This window comes from Lolium perenne, chromosome 3 (genome assembly GCF_019359855.2).
Source record: "Lolium perenne isolate Kyuss_39 chromosome 3, Kyuss_2.0, whole genome shotgun sequence".
Lineage (NCBI taxonomy): Eukaryota > Viridiplantae > Streptophyta > Magnoliopsida > Poales > Poaceae > Lolium > Lolium perenne.
Window position 1 is genome coordinate 64,996,112 of NC_067246.2, and position 22,693 is coordinate 65,018,804.

At 49.0% G+C, this 22,693-nt stretch overlaps 2 protein-coding genes and 1 long non-coding RNA gene across 3 annotated transcripts; 1 reads left to right on the plus strand and 2 right to left on the minus strand.

Annotated features, from left to right (window-relative positions):
* Nucleotides 1-2,614: 2,614 nt before the first annotated feature.
* Nucleotides 2,615-3,562, minus strand: LOC127341658 (uncharacterized). The gene is made up of 2 exons (XR_007875695.1): nt 3,202-3,562; nt 2,615-2,723 (listed from the first exon to the last, which is right to left on the minus strand). It is a non-coding gene; the product is annotated as an uncharacterized lncRNA (long non-coding RNA).
* A 10,069-nt stretch (nt 3,563-13,631) lies between these two features.
* Nucleotides 13,632-19,715, minus strand: LOC127341655 (nucleolar GTP-binding protein 1). Its single transcript, XM_071827975.1, has 4 exons — nt 19,562-19,715; nt 16,301-18,235; nt 13,826-13,965; nt 13,632-13,733 (listed from the first exon to the last, which is right to left on the minus strand). Exons 2-3 carry the CDS (start codon nt 18,203-18,205, stop codon nt 13,867-13,869), a joined length of 2,004 nt encoding a protein of 667 aa, XP_071684076.1. The 5' UTR covers nt 18,206-18,235; nt 19,562-19,715; the 3' UTR covers nt 13,632-13,733; nt 13,826-13,866.
* LOC127341657 (BTB/POZ and MATH domain-containing protein 2-like) lies at nt 19,708-21,837 on the plus strand. The gene is made up of 4 exons (XM_071827215.1): nt 19,708-19,894; nt 20,007-20,114; nt 20,475-20,647; nt 20,776-21,837. The coding sequence occupies exons 1-4, from the start codon at nt 19,708-19,710 to the stop codon at nt 21,454-21,456; spliced, it is 1,149 nt and encodes a 382-aa protein (XP_071683316.1). The 3' UTR covers nt 21,457-21,837.
* The last annotated feature ends 856 nt before the right edge of the window (nt 21,838-22,693 follow it).

Genomic DNA, 22,693 nt, shown 5'->3' on the forward strand with positions numbered 1-22,693 from the left:
CTGCAACAGCTGGTACACGGTCTCATGGAGGGCGAACAGGTGCGCATACCGAGCCTGAGCGACCCCGCGGAGCTGATAAAAGAAGAGAGAAAATTAACCTGGAGTCATTGACCATGTTTCTTGCCATGGAAGCCCCCCTGGTCTTGCTGGAGAAGATCTCGAGGCCCAGGATGCGGTGTAGTCGATTGGCGTGCCACCGCTGATGCCCTCTTCTGGGACGTGCTCCTTGAGCTCCTCCTTCGCCCGCGTGCCACGGTGGCCACCCCATCCGGCTCGATCCGCACACCTCCACCTCTTCCAAGATGCGCTCCACAAAGGCAATTCTATGTAAGGCTGAATGAAAGGAACCAAGCATCAAAGTGCAGAATCGAAGTATCCAAGTATTAGAAGTAATGAGCAGAGGAAACATAGCTTAAAACAAACTGAGTTCAAATCAAGAAAACAATTATCAAAGTGCAGAATCAAACAAACCAAGTATCGAAGTGCAGAATCAAAGAAAGGATGAGCTGAGTTTCATAGTCATGAAAATTAAACACACACATAGCACTCGTCCTCTCCCTATGCTTTTAGTTCAGGATAATATCAGCATGCTATTTCTCTCGCGTGGAACATTCTTCAGTCCAAACGGTCTTGCTAATCATTTAGGTGCAACGGGAGAAAACAGAAGTGGCACAATTAACACAGCTAAAACTAAAGAATAATAATGCTTATAGAGCTAAGAATAGGTCTATACAGTCCCTCTAATTATTCAACTACAAAGAGAGAAAATAACAGTGGCACAATACCCAGAACTAACCACATTCTGAAACTCATCATCTTTAGAACCAAAATGACAAGAATCCAAATTGATCATGTGTACATGCAAATATTAAAGCACGCAAAATTTAGCAAATAAAAAATGCAGCTGACTGCAAATACATGATCAAACAAAAAAATTCTCTAATTCATTTTATAGAGTAAAAAATCAAACAGACTTGATCAAAGATTCCTTTGATCTTTTCAGTTTGGTTACACAGTATAAATGAGCACGGTGATGGTGATATTAAATGAAGCTTGTATGCCCACACCAATAGGGTATTATGAGTGGAACTCCAAATACTTCAGGACAATACAATACAATAGGTCATGCAGTATAGTAAAGTTAATTATAACAGTAATACCTTTGTTTCACTCATGCCCAGAACTGTCTTGGTGATGCTACTCCTTTTTTTGAGAGTGCAGTAAAGCTACACCTAAGAATAGCAGAAACCATTGTTAGTTATTGCCACTGACACTGAAAATCTGGGATTGAGCATTATTTAGCAGACCACATACTCATAAACAATACTGCTCACACCGCATCTCTCTTATCATCTTTGAGACAATAAATCTGAGGTAGAGGCACTGTGGTGGAATGGATATAGCATATTAAAAAAAAAACAAATCTGCACCAGGATCCGAAAAACTCACAATCGAACAAATTAATACATTTTGAACTGAGACTACAAACGGAGAGTGCAAGGCAGATTATAATATTCTAATAAGCCATCAATGCTATTGAATATTTAAGTAGGGATTGGTAGAGCACCCCTCCCTTCTACTAAACGAACTGATTGCTGTCCTTTTTTTGTAAGGCACACATCTGCTTTCATCTATATGAAAGCGGAACAAATTTTAAGAGAAGCACCCAATAAAAGAGAACTGCTACAAGATGGGAAAAAACAAATCAGAAATCTGCAACTCACAGTGCTTTGCCCCTTTCATGCTAGTGGTCGCCTGGGAACTGGGATGATGGTCAGCGGCAACCTTCTTGCTTTTGAGCGGAGTCGTCCAGCCGTCGCAAGTGCCGCGCGAGGTCGCGTGCGGCCGGCTTACCTGCACTCCCGCCCCACAAAAACCTGAGTAAGGAGAGAGAAGTCAGACCATGGAGGCAAATCGAGACGAGGCCGTTGTAGCTTCAGTTCCTGACCTCGGCCAGGCGCGTCTCCACCTTCGCGTCCGCCGCGGCCGGCATCGCCGCCGCTGCCTCGACCTCAACCTGCTGCTGCTTCACGCGGCCTCGGGCGCCGCTGCCACGACCCTCGTCGCCCTCCTCCGGACGAGCACGGCTGCTCCTCCAAACGAGGCCGGCCGCCGACCAAATCGAGGAGGGACGGTTCCCCTCGCCGCCCGCTCTGCCGGCCTCCTCCGGGACGTGCTCTTGCAGCACCTCCTCTCACCCGGCACTGGCTCCTCCAAGTTGCTGCTCTGCTGCTTCGGCTTTGACCCCGGCGTCGGCCTCCACACGCTCTAGGTTTGCGGAGGAAGAGGATTGGGCAGGAGGGAGGCAGCGGGTTGGTGGAGAATTTCACCGATCTAGGTTTTCACCATCTCCTGCCCTCACGCGCACAGAAACGAAGGAGACGCGAGGGAACCGGCTTCGCTGCCTCTGGCTGTGGCTGCCCCACACGCCCTCGGACCCAGCATACAGGGACTCAGAACGAGCAGCAGCGGGTGCAAAAAAAATGATTGCATCGAACGGCTGTGGTGAAAAGTGGGGAACGAATTTACTGTGGCAAGGCCAAACGAACGGATCAGATGATTTTGCCCCTCTCAGACCCCTGGCTGGCCGAGTAGTGTTGGAACATTTATAGGAAGAATACAACAGAAGATGCAATCTGGGGGGGTCTCGCACGCGAAACCACGGCGACACATTCCGGCAGGTAAATTGATCTTAACGCTTTCCACATCTTCCAGTATTCTGCCTGTGTAACAGAAAACAACTTATTATTCATATTAGTCTCGGTTGACAAACTAAGTAGATTCATACAACAACATACAAGTACACAATCACTCAGAAGAGGTGGAAACGAGAGTTGGTTCCTATAACTTGTTCATGGAGAAATTACGTCTATGGCAGAGTAGGTTTTCTGAGAGTAGGTACTTTCTGAGAGAGGTATACACCCAGCCCAGCAATCGACTTGGGGTAATCTGAAGCACGAATTATTGTGGCGGCAACAATAGATCATCACCACAAACGTTACCAAAATAAGCCAAATAAATTATACCCTCCACTTTTTTGCATTACTAATTACCGAAGGCTCCAGCCCTGGATCCCAGGAATCAGCCCCATGTCTCTCATCCCCAAAAATCTAGTATTGCCCAAACAGGCCATGGATCGACAAACAGCTCTGAAGAAAGACCGAAAAGGGAAAAAAAACGCCAGAAATCAAGAGCTCTTACCTGACGAAGGCACCAGCGCGGAGAGGGCGAGGAGCAGCGCAATGGAGGCACCAAGGCGCAGGAACAGCAGGCCCGGTCTGAACGCCATGGCCGATCGAGAGCTTGCTCAAGAACCAGCTGCTCACCCTGATCACTCCCTCCTCCAGTATGTGCTTAATTTGTGCAGGAAATTTCAGAGAAGTGAGTCAGAGAGGAGGGCTTTATGGGGTACGCTGATATGCAGACATGGTTGAGCTATTCTCGTGCAAAGCTTTTCCCCTCTCGCTTCCGCGGGAGTGCAAGAAGCTAGCCGCTACCTTCTGGATCACCATTACTGCCATCTGTGTTTCCTGTTTCATTTTTCCTTTCATTGTTGCGTCTCTGCCTCCCTGTTTCCACGATTGTTTTAAAGCTTTGCTGTCATATTATTTTCATGAAAGATTTCTGGTCCCATTCAACCACTGCATTGAATCTAATTTTACTGAGACTTTACTATTACGTAGGGACCGAAATGGTGGTACATTGGCACCAGTTCAACTATCTCCGCTTAATAAACTAATTAAGCAATTTGGTAAATCTAATATTTGTGAATCCACATATCTAAATGAGCATGATGAGAATTTACCCACACCGCCTTGGCTGTTCCTCAATCCTCACTAGTAATTAGTGATCCCTAACATCATTCTTTTTTTTCAATAAAGCGTAACACCATACTTGTGCCCTAACAACAAACTTAGAGCATCTCCAGCCGCGTTCTCAAAGCGGCCCCCAAACGACACCGGATTGATCGTTTAGGGAACGCGTTGGCGTGGTGCCGTGCTTGGGGCGCATCTCTCCCCAGTCAGCCCCCATTTAGAGGCCCCAAAATAATAAAGATTCACAAAAATAAAAGTTTTCATTCAAATTTGATTATATTTACAAATTTGAATGAAAATGGCTAGGATCATCCAAACCCTAGCCTACTGGCCGCCTGGTGGTGCGTTCCACGGCCCCGCCCCGTCACCGCCTCCCCTCTGCTGTTGCTCGTTCGCCGCGCGCCGCCTCTCCCTCTGGAGCGTGACGAACATGTCGTTCTGCCGTATCCTCGAGGAGCTGTCGCCACTCGTCCGCGAAGAAGCCACGGCCCGCCTCCTCAACCAGTGCCCGTTGGATCATTGTCCTCCTCGCGGGCACGGGCGTCGTCCTGCAGCTTCTTCTGCGACTCGAAAGACTCGATGATCGCCCGCTGCTGCGCCACCTGCTCCTCCGGGTCTAGTCCGTCGTCGGACCAGTCGATGTCATCCTCATCCTCCACTACCGCCTCCTAGACCGCCAAATCCGCGGCCGCTACCTCCTCCCGCAGTTGCTGCTCCAACTCCTCCTGTCGTTGCCGATGCTGGAGCTCCTGACTCCGCAGCCGCTGCTGCAGCTCCTCCGCACGCCGCCGCTCGTGTAGCTCATCCCGACACCGCCGCAGCTCCAGCTCTCTACCCTCTACGCCTTAAGGCGGAGACGCGACTCTTACGCCGCGGTGGAGTTTGCCGCTCGAGCGCGACAAACTCATCGATCGGCAACAACCGCCTCTATGGCGGCCGCTTGCGCCGACTCCTCGCACTCCTCGTTGTCCACCAGCTCCGGGTCAACGTCGAACTCCACCGGTGGTTGTGGTGACGGAGGTGCTGGTGGAGACGGTAGTTGAGGCAAGTAGCCGCCGCCGGTGCGGCTCGGCATTGCGTAGATGGTATGCAGGTGACTGATGGCGTGTAACTCACACGTTCGTTGGGAACCCCAAGAGGAAGGTATGATGCGCACAGCAGCAAGTTTTCCCTCAGAAAGAAACCAAGGTTTATCGAACCAGGAGGAGCCAAGAAGCACGTTGAAGGTTGATGGTGGCGGGATGTAGTGCGGCGCAACACCAGGGATTCCGGCGCCAACGTGGAACCTGCACAACACAACCAAAGTACTTTGCCCCAACGAAACAGTGAGGTTGTCAATCCCACCGGCTTGCTGTAACAAAGGATTAACCGTATTGTGTGGAAGATGATTGTTTGCAGAAAACAGTAAAACAAGTATTGCAGTAGATTGTATGCGATGTAAAGAATAGGACCGGGGTCCACAGTTCACTAGAGGTGTCTCTCCCATAAGATAAAAGCATGTTGGGTGAACAAATTACAGTCGGGCAATTGACAAATAGAGAGGGCATAACAATGCACATACATGACATGATAAATATAGTGAGATTTAATTGGGCATTACGACAAAGTACATAGACCGCTATCCAGCATGCATCTATGCCTAAAAAGTCCACCTTCAGGTTATCATCCGAACCCCTTCCAGTATTAAGTTGCAAACAATAGACAATTGCATTAAGTATGGTGCGTAATGTAATCAATAACTACATCCTTAGACATAGCATCAATGTTTTATCCCTAGTGGCAACAGCACATCCACAACCTTAGTACTTTCACATCGTCCCAGATTGAATGGAGGCATGAACCCACTATCGAGCATAAATACTCCCTCTTGGAGTTAAGAGCAAAAACTTGGCCAGAGCCTCTACTAATAACGGAGAGCATGCAAGATCATAAACAACACATAGGTAATAACTTGATAATTAACATAACATAGTATTCTCTATCCATCGGATCCCGACAAACACAACATATAGTATTACAGATAGATGATCTTGATCATGTTAGGCAGCTCACAAGATCCAACAATGAAGCACAATGAGGAGAAGACAACCATCTAGCTACTGCTATGGACCCATAGTCCAGGGGTGAACTACTCACTCATCACTCCGGAGGCGACCATGGCGGTGAAGAGTCCTCCGGGAGATGAATCCCCTCTCCGGCAGGGTGCCGGAGGAGATCTCCGTAATCCCCGAGATGGGATTGGCGGCGGCGGCGTCTCGCAAGGTTTTCCGTATCGTGGCTCTCAGATCGGGGGTTTCGCGACGAAGGCTATTTGTAGGCGGAAGGGCAGGTCAGGGGGCCACACGAGGGGCCCACACTATAGGTCGGCGCGGCCAGGGCTTGGGCCGCGCCGCCCTATAGTCTGGCCACCTCGTGGCCCCACTTCGTCTCCTCTTCGGTCTTCTGGAAGCTTCGTGGCAAAATAGGACCCTGGGCGTTGATTTCGTCCAATTCCGAGAATATTTCGTTACTAGGATTTCTGAAACCAAAAACAGCAGAAAACAAAGAATCGGCACTTCGGCATCTTGTTAATAGGTTAGTTCCAGAAAATGCACGAATATGACATAAAGTGTGCATAAAACATGTAGATATTATCAATAATGTGGCATGGAACATAAGAAATTATCGATACGTCGGAGACGTATCAGTGACGAGACATGTTTTGCGATGGAGAAAGGAATGTCGGTGGCTATGGTGACGTCCATTAGTGGAGGCAGCCTTTTATAGGCGGCGACGGCGTGAGAAGAGGCGCGAAGAAAGCGCATGAAGAGTGAGAAGGCACGGGAAGAAAGCATGCGAATTAACGGTGGCGTGCGAACGGCAGCGACGCGTGGAGGAGGCGCAGCACCGACGAGACGTCTCGCCTGCCCCTCCGTGGTCATTAAGGCAAAGCTGCAGCGCTTCGTTTCGTGTGTCAATGAGAATTTACCCACACCGCCTTGGCTGGTCCTCAATCCTCACTAGTACTTACGGATCCCTAACATCATTCTTTTTTCCATAAAGCCTAACACCATACTTGTTCCCTAACAACAAACTTAGAGCATCTCCAGCCGCGTCCCCCAAAGAGGCCGCCAAATGATGCTAGATTGAACGTTTGGGGGACGTGTTGGTGTGGTGCCGAATTTGTGCGCGTCTCTCCCCAGTCACACCCCACATTTAGAGGCTCCAAAATAATAAAGATGCACGAAAATAATAGTTTTCATTCAAATTTGATTATATTTTACAATTTTGAATGAAAACGGCTAGGATCATCTAAACCCTAGCATGCGGGCCGTATGGTGGTGCGTTCGACGACCCCGTCCCGTCGTTGCCTCTCCTCCACCGCTGCTCGTTCGTCGCGCGCCACCTCTCCCTCCGGAGCGTGACAAGAACACGTTATTCCGCCGCGTCCTCGAGGAGCTGCCGTCGCTCGTCCGCGAAGAAGCACCTGCCTCCTCAACTGGTGCCCACTTGATGGAGAGTTTGACGGTGCGGTGCCACCTCTCATCGTTGCCCTCCTAGCGAGCACCGGCGTCGTCCTGCAGCTTCTTCTGTGACTCAAAAGACTCGATGATCGCCCGTTGTTGCACCGCCTGCTCCTTCGGGTCTGGCCCGTCGTCGGACGAGTCGATGCCGTCCTTGTCCTCTTCCTCCGCTTCCGCCGTTGCTTCTGCCATATCGGGTCCTGAACATTACCATCCCCGGTACAAAGCCAGGAAGGAAAAGAAGAAAGCCCACGAAGAAATCCAGATGAAGCAGAAGATATCACGTTAGGAAAGTTAAGCCTATATCGAGTAAACCGACTTGTAATGTAACTCGACATCGAGGTGGACTCTGAGACCTAGCCCACCATGTAAGGGCTAGGAGGATCCACCGAGAGGAGACATATTCAACCAGACGAGACACCTTGTAACGCTAGTTCGACATAATACAATCTCGGCGATTTTCTCTTGATCAGAATATTCGGCGGCTGCCTAGTTTGGTTGACCGGTTTGTTGATCTGTCACTGTCCTCCTTCATCGAAATCCAAGTCCATCATCATGGACATTGATAAGGTTAACCCTTTGTCAGCTTCCGCCTCCTAGGCCACCAAATATGTGGCCGCCGCCTCCTCCCGCAGTTGCTGCTCCAACTCCTCCTGTCGTTGGCAATGCTGGAGCTCCTGCCTCCGCAGCCGCTCATGCAGCTCCTCTGCACGCCGCCACTCGTGCAACTCATCCCGACGCCGTCGATGCTCCAGCTCCTCCACCCTCTGCGCCTGGCGGTGGACACGCGACTCTTCCGCCGCGACGGCGTTTGCTGCTCGAGCGCGACAAACTCATCGGCGACAAACGCCTCTATGGCGGCCGCTTGCGCCGACGCCTCCCTCTCCTTGTTGTCCGCCAGCTCCGGGTCAACGTCGAACTCCACCGGTGGTGGTGATGGAGGTGCCGATGGAGACGATGGTGGAGGCAACTAGCCGCCGCTGGTGCAGCTCAGCATTGCGTAGATGGTATGCAGGTGACGAGGCATGTTTTGCGATGGATAAAGGGATGTCGGCGGCTATGGTGACACCCATTGAGTGGAGTCGCGAGAAGAGGTGGGAAGAAAACGCGGGAAGAGGCGGCGACGCGTGGAGGAGGCGCAACACCGACGAGACGATCTCGCCTGCCTCTCCGTGGCCATTAAGGCAAAGCTGCATCGCTTCGTTTCGTGTGTCAATGACGCATCAAGCCCGCCACACGTTTCGGCGCTCTGTCCAGCGCGCCCGTAGCATCCACTGTAGAGCGAGAATGGCCTCAAGGCGCCGGACACCGTATTAGGCAGCGGGGACGAAAATGCCCTTTGAGGCGCGCGATTGGAGCTAATTATATGTCCGGCCCGCGCCTAATAAGTTTTGAGGACCGCTTTGGGAGACGTGCTGGAGATGCTCTTAGGCATCTCCAGCGGGCCGACGCATTTCGGACGTCCGAAATGTCCGTTTGCGTCGGCCCGCGGATGCGTTGTGGCCCAGGGCGACCGTTTGCGTCGGGGGTACCTCCAGCGGTGCGGACGCATATTTTATCCGGGGACAGCGTCAAGGTCGCTAATGGCGTTTTACGTCCCGTCGAGGACTGCCGCCGGCGATTAACTGTTCCCGCGCAACTACGATCGTTCCCGCGCGCGCCCAATACATTGGCAAGTTTCGCCGGCGTTTCGCGCGCGCGGGAAACGCCCTGCGCGCCAACGCCGTTTCCCGCCCCGCCGTGGCTATATATGGTGGACACCGCCGGGGGCGACGGGCACACCTCAAGCTAACCCTACCATCCATCCATGGCGGACCACATGAGTTGGGAGCACGTTGTTCACATGTGCCGCCAGCTCCACCCGGAGGAGGAGGAGGAGGACGAGGTAGCCGCGGCCGGCGTTGAGGCCCAGCAGTTTTAGGTTAACTCGACTAACCATCTCTGTAAAGATGGTCCTTTTGGCCAATCAATAGTAATGAAAAAATGTTTTTCTTATCTACACTCACTGCTGACCGGGCCCAGATGTACCCAACGCGGACAGATTCCGCGACCGCCGAGCATCCGCACAGACACAAACCTGGCGCATATTTGGGCCAGGTTTGCGTCTCCACGGACGGCCCGGTCACTTTGCGTCGCCCCGCTGGAACAGGTTCCAGACGCATTTCCGGTCACGGCGGACGAAAACGGTCGCTGAGCAAACTTGAGTGACATTACCCAAAAGGAAAACAAGCGCCTGTACACTAAACATCAAATAAAATTTGATGCCACTCTGCACCAGTGCAGAATAAACCAGAGGTACCATATAGTTTAGCAATAATATATTCTAGCAAACGAAAACTACGCCTGTTGCTCCAAAAAAAAAAAAAAACTACGCCTAACTGAGAGCGAAAGCCAGAAAGAAATCTGTACTACTTAAAAAATGGGAACGTGTTCCGTCGTCAACCAGTCCTCGCGGTACGTCGTTACTTTGGTCACACTCTGTCCTCCATCGCTAGCACCCAAATGGGCCAAAGCCCAACAAATCATGCACGCGATTACACCGCCTTCCCTACCAGACGCGACTACGATCTGATCCAAAAAAAAAAAGACGCGAGTACGCCGCCGCCCTCCATCGCAGCGCCGCCACCCTATCCAACTTGAGGACGCCGCCTCGAGCGAGCGGGACGCCACCTCCGCTACGTCTGCCGTCCGTGTCCAAGTCGAGTGCAATCGCCCTGCCCAACTCGAGGGCAGCATCCGGCAACACCACCCTCCCCGAGACCTCTCCGGAACCGCCCAGGCTCGCCCAGGTGCCTCTCACGTCCTGCCCCACCTGCCCTTCCCTTTAGATTGACATATGCAAAGAGTTGATTCTTGCTTCAGTACTCCCTGGTTCCAAAATCTTGCTTTGCTACAAGCGTTGCGGCTAGGAAATCCAGACGGTTTGACTCAATATGCAAATCTGGGTCATGCTCTAATGCAGCCGCCTCTGGCAAACGTCACCAAGCAGAGTTGTACCAACGGCGAGATTTTTCTCACGGCACTTGGTACTGTTCACGGAAGGATATTATTAGAGAGAGCCTGCACCGGTAAGCAAATGTCCAGTGAACTCTAAAGGTCTATTTCTTCTGGGTATTATCATGCAGGATGATTTCGTGGGCAGTGGGTGCAATACTAAGTTATGTTCAGTGAACTCTAAAGGTCTATTTTGTTGCTCCTAAACTGAAGATCGCAAGTGATCGAGTGTGTGTGTGTGCGCGCTAGAACTCAAGAAGAGAGGCACTGAGGTTTTGTCCTACCCTAAATTCCGCAGCTTTTCTGATTGTATTTCACTTCCTTTTATTCTCGGTTACAGAAAGGAAAACGTTCCCACCACCCACATCGTTCATGCCATCCCACGAACAGGTTATGCTCCATGCGACTCACTCCGATCCGTTCCAACAGAACCGGAGCTAAACACTAACCAGAAAACGGCTAAGTCTAACCTGACGAAACTGACGAAAAACAACAGCTAACACTGAAACTAAAGACAGTGGCAAGGTTTATTCAACATATTTCTTGTGGGTATTAACATGCTGTCCGATTTCGTGAATGCAATACTAAGTTTCGTGAATGTAATATTTTTCCCGAAGCTAATGGAATGCCTTGTGATCAGACTTTGTTGGTTAATTTTTTACAAGTAGGTGTACGGAAATATTTATAGGGTCAGATAACCGCATAATCTGTTCTTGCAAGATATTAGTCATAACAAAAATCATACCCCTGGTATATTTTCAGAGTTACTTTTCTTTTGTAATACTACGCATTTCTCGTCTTCAGCTAATCCATGGGTTCACTAGGTCATGTTAGTTTGTTTAACTTTCTACTAAACTGATTTAGCCACTGAATAGGGAAGGAGAAGTGCATGGTCATATGATTCTACGCGACCTCAAGTTCCACCTACAATAATAAATGCAGAAAACTTATCAAAACTGAGGCGTTGGAAAGAGAGGAAATCAGGAAAGTCGTTTTAGTGCTATTCACCTTCTTAGAGTTCTTGTGTGGTTTCTGAATCGGCTGTTAGAGAACAGAGGATAGTTGTAACAAAGAAGTATGGGACAAACTTGTGGGGCTACTGCATCCATGGTTTCCAATAGATTGTAGTATTCTGCCATGGGTTTAACGCCTCCAAGGTACATAAATATGTTATCATCAGATGAAATTTGCCTTATCCTCTTTAAGATAAGGGCATGTAAGTTTCATGTTACTGTGTCAGATGTTGTGAAGTAAACTGTCGCAGTAATAATTTCTATCACCTGTATAATATTCTGTCATGCCTTCCATTTTCTACATAAGTATGTCATCACCAGATGAAATTTGCCATGCACAGATAGGAGAATTTCATATGTTCTTACTGATGCTGGTAGTTGTGGTTCAGAGTTGGTTGCTTCTCCAAGTGAATTCTTGGGATTACATAGGATTATTTCCAACATGCGCAGCGACAACGGGCAGCCCTGTCATTGGTATGTAAGACGTTGGAAGCCTTTGGGATCATATTTATCTTCTGAACTAGGACCTGTCGATTACAGATTTTTTGGCATGTTCCTCAGGGACATCTCAAGAATATTTTTTTTGTACCAATTTCCTGATACTGAAGTCAAATTGGGAAAAAACCTGCACACCTTTTCTCTGAAAACTTGGTTGTTTGAACTTTGAAAACATTTACTATTGATTTGGCATTGCAAAACGTGGTCGATTATCAGAGAAGTATGTCCAGGGTAGAGATTGAAGCTCATTTAGAAGCCATGTGTGAGGCTTTAATGAAAAACTATTCTATTTTGCTGTGAAAAAGTGCTTCTCAGTGATAGTTTGTTCTAATAACCAATAGCAATATAAGTTCTCAGGAAGCACACCTATCTTTTGTCTGTGTGTATAATTTTGTTTGTCGGTTTATTTCATGCATTGCTATAGTACACGGATTTGTCTTGGAGGATATCATTCAGTTTTTATGCTTCATTATGGTCTGAGAAGATGCAAGATGTCATGGTGCGGGGGCAACACTAGAGGTGTGCACGTAGCACTCTGTGTTTTAGTTCACCTTCTCACATACTGAATTCTTTGTTGAGCTGTAGATTCATATCATACTGAATTGTAGTTTGTTTCACATTCTTGGCTCGAGCGTAATGCAGGGTCTTCGATGGCATCACATCCAACTTGCACAATAATCTCTTTTGTGTTTTCTGTTCCACTACCGTCCCAAAGCACGTGATAGTGTTGTGGTCTGCCTCCTTCAGGTCTAATTAATTCCAGACGTGGACTTTGTTTTCCCTCTTAAGCTTAATGAAATAACACCATTTAACTCCCTTTTGTTTCATATGTGTTATCTTATTTCATTGTGGCCTGTCCATGTATAACTTAAATGTTTTTATCACCTTCAAAAACAAAGATGGGTTGCTTTGCTTTCTTTTATCTAAGAAAAAGTATGTTTCTAAATAAAAACTCTAAAGCCAATCCAAATTAATTCTAATGGAGGCTGGTTCTTGGTGTTCTAATTAATATTCTCTTGGTTCCAATGCATTCGGTCTATTAGAACAAATGCATCAATGCAAAGACACTTCATTAATGTATCAAAATGGTGCAAAACTTGCGCTCTATTCTTGGAGATTGTTGGATTCAGTGCAAAGGAAGAGTAATTTTATAGGAAAAGTACATTCAAGATCGAAGGCAAAGACAAAGGTAGATGCTTATTACTGCTTCTCCCTCACCCCTGGCGCCATCTACAGGCAGAGTTTGTGTTTGTTGGCTGGAACCGGGCAAGAAAGACGACAAGTTGCAGTTGGGTCTCCATGCACTGATGCGCCCACGTCCAATTTGTATAGTATTTCTACGCATACGAGTGATCTGTTTTGAAATATTATGCAATTATATATTTCATATGTGTGAATTTTCAGATGCATCATATTCACCAGTGAGGCTGGAGGAACATAATTTGAGTGGCAATGGCAACGCACGACCACTAAACTTATTGCCCCGGATGATTCATATTTGGTACACATTCGATTGAGTATCAGTTTATATTTGATGAAAAAAGTTTTTGGTTCGCAATGGAGCTCTCCGCTTCTCAAGCCTAAATTCGTGAAATAAGGCCTGTGAGATAGACTAATGCACATGTTTATGTTTGCTTGTCTACTACCACCCGTTGTCTGCTCAAGTACAGCTCATGCCATACTTGTCTGTTACTTGTCTGTTGTACAAATAATGTTATAGGTGGCTGATGTGAAGTTCATATTTTAACCATCTTTTTAATGTGTTCACGTGTAATATTGCCCGTAGCAACGCACGGGCATTTAACTAGTATATATAGATAGTAGTATCTCGTCCTGCCGTCTAGGTATTGAAAGCCTCCTCCGATTCCAAGCCCGATAGGAGTGATTCCTGGAGGAGGTTCCTGGAGCCCCTGCAGAAGGAGAAAATGTAGAGATAAGCATTGACCCACAATAATAATAACAGAGGGCGCTATCTTTTTAATGTGAAGCACAGTTCCCACACCTGATCAAGTGATGGCAAGCAGCCATGCCACATTGATTGGCTTATCGCCTGCTTGTCTTTCCGATTCCTCGTTTCCCAGAGAAGAGATGCTTCGGTCTCAAGGTGGGGATGACACGGTCCGCCTCTCCACGGCGAGCCTGCTTAGAGCATCTCCAGTCGCGTCCCCCAAAGGGCGCCGGATCGAGCGTTTGGGGGACGTGTTTTGTTCGTGCCGCGTTTGGGGGACGTCGCTCCCCAGCCGCGTCCCCCAAACGCCGGCTCCAATCAGAAATTCAAATAGATGCATTCAAAAGAGATCGTTCCCGCCGATTCGTCGCGATCAGAGTAGCGGCGATCGATCAAAGTACTGGGATCAAAAGAAGGGGTTGGTCGACGGCGTCGTGTCCTGAGTCGACGCAGGCCCGTCGAGCACGACGACCTCGTCGCGATCTGCCTGTTCCTGTGCATGGTGCGTCTGCTCCGTCGCCGACGCGGAGGCCGCCGCCATTTTGGCTTCGATCTCGTCGAGGATCTGGCCTTTGAAGAAGTTGTGCGCCGCTCGCGTCCGGGGAGACATTCCCTCTGTCGACGTTCTCAGCAGGGACATGTCGTCCCTGCGTTTCTTGAGCTCCAGCTTCTCCTCTTGCCTCTTGAGCAGCTCGGCCCACCTTTGGTCGGCCTTCTTGTCGCGGGAGATAAAGGTCGAGGAGACGTCGGCGAGGCATTTCGTGATCGACGCCTGCGTCTTCTCAGACGACGCAGCGTCGGCCAAGGCGGCCTTGGCAGCCTTGTTGCCAGTAGGACGCCCTGTCGAAGTTGCCAGCGGCGCGTCCAGATCAATGGCGTCCTTCCCCTTGGACAGCGACAGGCGCGTCAGCCGCCATTTCTCATTCACTTTGAGCTTGCCATAGCAATGCATCAGCGCGAACGGCTTGTGACCTTCCGAGTTCTTGGCGTACATTTCCATGGCCCGATCAAACTAACCAAAGGAAGCAGAGTCATTTCATCGAACACAATGTGGGCGCTACGGATTATGGAAGAAACAGTCGTACCAGTTGGGCGACGTCGGCGTCATTGCCGCCTCTGGTCTCTAAGTCCTGATGGTACCCATGGAAGGAGTTCACCGACGCCTGGATGATGGCCCATCGCGTCGACATTGCCTTTTGGCTCCTCTTCATTGTCACTTTCTGGTAGTCGCTGTTGATGAGCTTGCGCTCATCGAACTCGGTCTTGATCCTCGCCCAATACTTCCCGCCTTTTTGGTTGGCGCCGATGATGGAGTCATGGCTCACCGTCGCCCACGACTCGCACAGGCAAAGATCTTCCAGAGGCGTCCACTTCGGGCCTCGTGTGCCCGACGCCTTCTTCTTCTTCTTCTTCTTCGTCCTCACGCCGTCCGCGTCTACCTCCACGAGATCATCGTCACCGGCACCCTCGTCGTCCTCTTCGTCGCCGCCCTCTTCGTCCTCATCGTCGTCCTCCTCGTCGTCCTCCACCCCCTCCTCTTCCTCGTCGTCCTCCTCAACCCCGTCGTCCTCCTCAAAGACCGGCGCCGTCGTATTCGAGCGGACCCCTGCGGCCGATGAAAGGGTCGCCGTCCGGACCGGGGCCTGGCTCGCGCTGCTCGTACGCCGGGGAGTAGAGGTTGTTGGGGTTGAAGCCGCCGTGCGGCAGCGCATCCTGGTAGTGCGGCGACAAGTTAGGCGTCACGCACCCGGGAGTGGCGGAGGGGCCGTCGTTGTAGAAGGCGGCTTGCGACGGAGAGATCACTCCGGGAACGTACACCGGCATGGACGTACTCCATGGGCTCGCGTTGGTGGCGGCGATACACCCGGCCATTACGTGCTGGTGCTGGCGCGCCGCCTGAGCCTTCTTCTCCAGCTCCACCGCCCTCCGTCCTTTCCGCTCCGCCGTCGATAGCTTCCGGCGCAGGCAATCTTGCTGCCATTCATCGTCGGTCATTCCTTCAGGCTTCTTCTTCGCAGCCGGCGCCTTCCGCGGCTTCGCGAACGGCGCTTTCGCCCCTATCGTCGCATTGCCCGGCGGCTTCTTGGCCGCTTTCTTCGCCATCTTTTTGGGGGCTGTCGGCGGCACCATGGAATGGGGAGAGGGTAGCGGCGGCGGGTGGACGGCGGGAGGGAGAAAGAAATCGGCGGGATAGGAGAAATGAATCGGTGGCGGGATGTGTTTTGGGAGGCCTGTGCGCGGCGGTATAGGCGCGATTTGGCGGGAGCGGCGGGATTTGGCGGGAGTGTGAGACGAATTTTCCCTGTGCCGCTGACGCGTCGGCCCCGCGCCTCCTCGCCTCTCATTTCGTTGTGTCCGGCGTCCCCGGAGCGTCCCCTGTGGGACGGGGACGGGCTCGGGGCGCCGGACACCGTATGGGGCCGCGCCGGACAAAAATGGGATTTGGGGGACGCGGCTGGAACGCTTTTTTTGTCCGGCGCGCCCCAAATCCCTTTGGGGGACGGTTTGGGGGACGCGACTGGAGATGCTCTTATTCCTCTTCTTCACAGAGTCCCTTGATTTCTTGATGGCCTTCTTCTTTTGAGCAGAGTCCCTGAGCCCTTCGCCTGGTATGACCTCCTCCATCGGTCGCGATTGGAACCTAGACCGAGACCTTGTTCGCAGTTTCTTGTCAGAGTGCTGGCCATCTACCTCCATGTCGTCACCATCAGCTCTGCTCAGTGACCTCTCACGCTTACGCCCTCTTGACTGGCTGTGAAGTCGGTTCACAGCCGCAGTAGGATCAATGCCCATGGATGAAAGTTGCCTGCCCATTCTCTTGGTTGTGAATTTCCGATCTTTGTCATGCTTCCTTGGAACAATAGGACGGCTCTCTGCAGTACTCTTGTTCATCCTATGCTCTTGGATGAGCATTGCCTTCTTCTTCCTGATCTTGCCCAATATTTCACGCTGCTCTTCAGTTAATTCATCATGGCCATCGATCATGAAAGCATCCTGAGCAGCTTCCTCTTCAAGACAGAGACCCTCCTCCCTTTCCAGCTCTTCACACCTTTCCAGGATATCTGGATCCAGGAAATCAGCAACATTATGTCCATCCAATATCTCAGGGAGAATGTCTTCCTTCCATTCATCACTGGCCAATATGTAATGCTTCTTGATACTGGCAGAATAGACACCAGCACCTCCATTCTCATTCTCAAGGTCCCTCTCAAGTTTCTCCTCCTTTGCAGCAGCAACTGCTTCAGCTTCCAGGACAGCCTGAGGGATGCAAGTAGGCCTCTCCCTGTTGTCACGAGCCTTGGGCAAAGCAACATGGAACCTATTTAAGCACTCATTGATCTTCTTTGATTTCATCTTGATCTCCACCCTCTGCTCAAGAAGCCTCTCACATGCAGCATTTTTAACAGCCATCACACCCTCATCTGTTAAAGCACTCATGGTCAATAGAACACCCTCCTCGTTAGGATCTCCGCCTTGAGGTATAGTCTTCATAGCCTCTGCCTTCATCTCCATTACAAGCTTCATGTCCTCTTCAGAGAGCCCATCAAGCGGCTGCAGATCAGTCTTGTTGCACACAATGACTAGAGGCTTATTCATGAACAAGGATTTTATACTGTGGAAGAGTGCAGCTTGCTGAGCAATAGTGTACCCACAAGACCCAGAGATATCCAAGAAGAAGAGCACAGCGGCCCTCAAGTGGGCAAGAGTAGTGATACTGCACATTTCTATGATGTTCCTGTCCTCAAAAGGCCGATCAAGGATACCTGGAGTGTCAATCACTTGGTAACGCAGATACTTGTAATCTGCATGGCCAACAAATAGGGATTTTGTTGTGAAAGCATAAGGCTGTACATCCACATCTGCCCTTGTAACCTTGTTCATGAAAGAGCTCTTCCCAACATTTGGATAGCCACAAATCAATATAGTACGGGTGTTTGGGTCTATTGATGGAAGTCTGGCCATGTGCTGCCTGATCTGCTCCAGGTACGCCAAACTAGGAGTGATACGCTTCAGAACAGTACACATGCGACCTAGTGCAGCTACCTTGAGGCACTTGCAACGGTACAGGGTATCTCCATACTTGAGCAGCCTCAGATAGTCCATGGAGATCTTTGCAATGATATTTCTTGCAGTATAGATCTGACCCAAGGCAAGTTTGTAGTGATCCTTGTTATAGAGCACATGAAGGAGATCGCCATAGAAAGGGTGGATGTCATCCAGTCGGGGAAACTCGTCAGTGATGGTGGACAGCTTTTCATAGAAGTTCTGCTGGGTATACCGAACTTTCCGCAGATAGAACTGGCGAATGCGTTTGATAGCATAACCCTTGTGGACAACAGTTGGTGTTTGCCTCTGAGTGCGGGACAAGATTATGTCAATGAAGTCCTTACCAGGAGGGACAACAGTGATCTTCTTGAAATTATACTGCACCATCTTGATGATATTAACCTTGGCTACCTATTCCTGTATACAGATATAAAATATCATGTCAAACCAGTAGACAAAAGGAAGAGATCACTGGACTTGAAGAAAACAACGAGATTTCAGCAGCATATATGGCAGTTAAGAGCTGCCAAGCAAAATCAGACATGGAACACAGTGAAAACATTTCATCATGAAAGATTAAGAAAAAATAGCTGCTACCTCAAGTGGATAGATTACAACGGCAGCTCAAGAAGGCTAATAAACCCACAAAATACACTGCTAGAACTATTTCAAGCGATAAGAGGAATACAACATCAGCTAAGGAACAGAAGTCGTTAGCAGATCAATAGTCCGCAATAACTATATTAACGGTAGCAAGTATTATCATGTATGCACTTCATGAAGACCCAGTGGAAAAGGCCAAACCCCTTTATCTAGGCAAGGCCACGATGCCTTTTATCAAAGTTCTACACCATCACTGTTTTGAAGATTAAAAAAAGTAATTGCCTACGTGAAGAGGAACAATTGCGATTTACATCGCCCATACAACATATTCAAACCAGGTAACTTAACATCATATAAGCTAGCAAAACATGGCTACAATCCAATGGAGTGTTCTGAGTATACGCTACAAACAAGACAAGTAACCAGCTACACCATCTTCTTTCTAAAAGCAACAAAAAAAAAAGATTAAAATAGCATGCTGTGATTTCCCCGCAGGTTTGGCAACATGAAACATGCAGATGAACTTATGAACAACCCACGTGCAGTACAAGAAAATGACAGCATCAGCAAAATAGCAGTGAAATTATAACAAATTCACAGACCGCCTTAAGACCAAATTTATTCCACGAGATGCACTCAGACTATGCACAAGATTGAATGATCAACCTATGCATAAGATTGTATGATCAACCTATGCATAAGATTGTATGATCAACCTATGCATAAGATTGTATGATCAACCTATGCACAAGGTAGACCTGACTGGAAAAGCATGCAATGATTTTTCCTACAGTCTTTTAGAAGAAAAAGGAAGGCAGATGGAACTAGTGAGTAATGACGAGCCCACGCAGTACATACAACGGATGAAAACTTGAGCAAAACATAACGTCTCTTTGTAGCAAATAAAATGGACAGGCTGTCATAAATCAAACAAAATTACCCAAGATCGATGAACTAGCTAACCTATGCATAGGGCTGTGCTGATCAGATGCTCGTACACTACCGAATTCCCAGTTGATAAGGATCATAGTCTTAAACTTAGCAACCCTTAACTACCGATGTGCAAAAAATCTCAAATACCACCTACGACTACAGGAGAGCGGAAGCAGAGAGCGGAGGGGAAATTCTGGCGCAGCTTACGTCGGGAGCGGCGGCGGCTTGAGGAGCAGGAGACGGTGCGTCGGCTCGGTGGCTGCGTCGTCCCCTCCGCGGTGGCGGCAGACAGTGGGGGAGGAGAAAGATGAGGGTTTAGGGGTTAGTTTCGTAAAGGAAAGAGGAGGGTCCGGATGGGCTTTTTGTCGGCCCATATAACGGCCGTTTTTAGCCCATTTATCTCTGGCCCATATTGGAGGCGGCGGTGGTTCGAGACTCCACCCTACCGCCGCTTCCAGAAGGTTCGTCTCCTCGGGGCCTCCCCACTCCAGTCGCCGTCGCCGTCGTCGTCTCCCTCTCCCCTTCCCGCCGTCGTGGAAGGTGACCGGCGGCTCCCTACCGCCGCTTCCGGAAGGTTCGTCTCCTCGGGGCCTTCCCATATCCGTCCCTCGCTGACTATGTGATCCGACCAGCTTTTTAGAAAACCTAACAGCTCATTCACCTGACACCCCAGCCCGAGTCCCCTCCAGCCTGAGCACGGCCAGGCCCTCCACCGAGCTCGCCGCCCTCCCCAGACCCTCCACCGACGCTCTCTCCCTCGGTGAGCTGCCGGCCTCCAGTTTACCCTTTTTTTCTGCTACGTATCCCACTGTGAAATAGCTTAGCCACTGCTGCTGATTTGTACGTATATTCCCTGCTAGGTGAGGTGATTTATAGTGTTGTATAAACAAAGTTATCCTCCTGATTTGTAACCAATTTTTATAGAAATTAAGATGGCATGAATGTTTATAGACAACAGAACCCTAATTCTCGGCGAAATGCGCAGGCCGCACGCACCAGCGAGTGGAGCGTTGTCTCAAGCAGCGGGAGGTGACCAGGTTTGCCCCCTCGGATCATCCATCTCATCTCTGAATCGAATCTTGGAATGTGAATGGTGACTTGATTTCAGACCAATTCGCAGATCTCGTTATGTCATTCGCCGGTGTATCTGTCATCACCGACGGAAAGCACTGCACAACGTCGGCCGTCGATACCGGCACGGACAGTGGGTACCACTTACTTGTGGTCAAAGACTACTCTCGTACCGTACAAGAGATACCCAACGGCGAGATGATCTCGTCTGGGCCTTTCATGGTAGGAGGCCATCAATGGTGCATCCAGTACTTCCCTAACGGTTGTGATCAGAGTTGTACCGACTATATTTCCTTCTGTGTTTTCCTTGACGATGCCGATACTGAAGAGGCTGTAAAGGTGCGCTCCAGGTTTATGATTGTTTCACCATCCGGTGGGACGTCATGGTTTGCAAGGACCCCAGTACCCAGGATGTTGGTGCCACCATATCTGACATAGGCCAGCATCTTGACTATCTCCTTCAAAGTAAGGTGGGTGCTGATGTGACATTCGAGGTTAGTGGTGAGACAATCCCTGCACATCGCTGTGTGCTTGCAGGCCGATCTACAGTCTTCATGGCACTACTCTTTGGCCCCATGAAGGAAGGCACTACGTCAAGTGTCATACAGATTAAAGACATGGAAGCAAAAGTGTTCAAGGATTTGCTTAGCTTCATCTACACAGGCTCATGCCAAGATCTGGAAGATGGCAAAGAAGAGGAAGACGTAGAGTATGTAATGTGGCTGCACGACTTGTTTGTAGTAGCAGACAGGTATGATCTCCCAAGGCTCAAATTATTATGTGAAGAGCACTTGTCTGAGCATATAGGTGTGAGTTCGGTGGCGTCCACTCTTGCTCTAGCTGAGCAACACCACTGCCACAAATTGAGGGAGACATGTTTGAAGTTTATCCAAGTCCAGTCTCCCCCATGTTTGGAAAAAGTAATGGCGACTGATGGCTGGGAGCATATAACTACAGCCTATCCCTCTGTTTTGAATGAGCTCACTGCCAAGCTTGCATCCAATCAGAAGGACAAGAAGAGGAAGCGGTAGAGGATGTAATGTGGCTGCAAGTAACACTATTATGTTATCGCAAAAAAAAAGTAGCACTATTATGTGATTGGATCGTCTAGGTAGATGGTAGTTTGCGTGTCTGTAATGCATGCAAGACCTGAACTAACACTTATGTTTCACCATGTCGTTTGCCTATATGTTGGATCTTTGTTGAACTGGAAAGGTCGAACATATGGCAAATATTGAATCGGATGGTCTTCAGTTTTAGGCGATCTGTGCAAAGTCCCTAGCTAGTCTTTGTTTTGTTGCTTTGTGTCTTCCCTGTCATGTAAAAAAACCTTTTCTAGTGGTTATCAAGTACTATGCCAATGTTATCTTCGGGGGGAAGAATTTGGAATACTTGACCGTGCTTGTTTTGTCTCCTCGGGTGCTTGATTTATGTAGGCAATTGTTCCTGCTGCTCTGTCCTTTCTCCTTGGCTGTTGAAGCTCTACACTCATTTATGCAGGATGAATCCGAGCTCAGGTAAGCACCATTTATATATGTTGGCAGATGGTTCTGCCGCGGTTTGTTTTCTATGTTGGTTATCAAATGTGCTTATCATAGAAGGGAAAATATGATGATGATCTGATGTGAAAGTCGTCATGTTACTCATGCAAATCTGGTCAGTGCAATGCATCATGTTGTATTTATTAGTATGATATGCGTTAGATTGGTCCAGTTCATCATTGTAGATAACTGAATTGTGTTCTCAAGAGAAAGTGTCATGTTGGTCATTAAACAACATCAGCTCACTTCTGTGACCTCTTACGTTATTAGCGTGAGAAGCTGAGAACTGCTGGGCGATCTTGTATTTCCATGTGTATTAACACATTTTTTTCTTCACTCGTTAGTAATGACCTATCAATCGTCCTAATATTTTTCATTCTCTTTAAAAATATATTGCAGGCATTAACGCATTGTCTCTGCTGCCAAACCTTTTTGTCAATTTAGTTGGTTTCTGCTGCCTGGTTCTTTCCAAGCTATGCTCGTATTAGCATCAGTATGAAGTAGTTGGTGTCTACCTTGCTGAAGTGTTAATACAGTGCACGTTATAAACGATGATGACAAGTCCATTAGGTAATTGTCACAGAAGTCTTCGATTAATGATGACTAACTGATAAAATTGCTAATTGGGTTATTCTTCACCACAGCATTGCTAGGTGTACTATCTTACTGTCCGTTGAACCTCTCCCAAGTTGTTGGGTGTATGATAGCTACTGCAAATCTCCCTGTC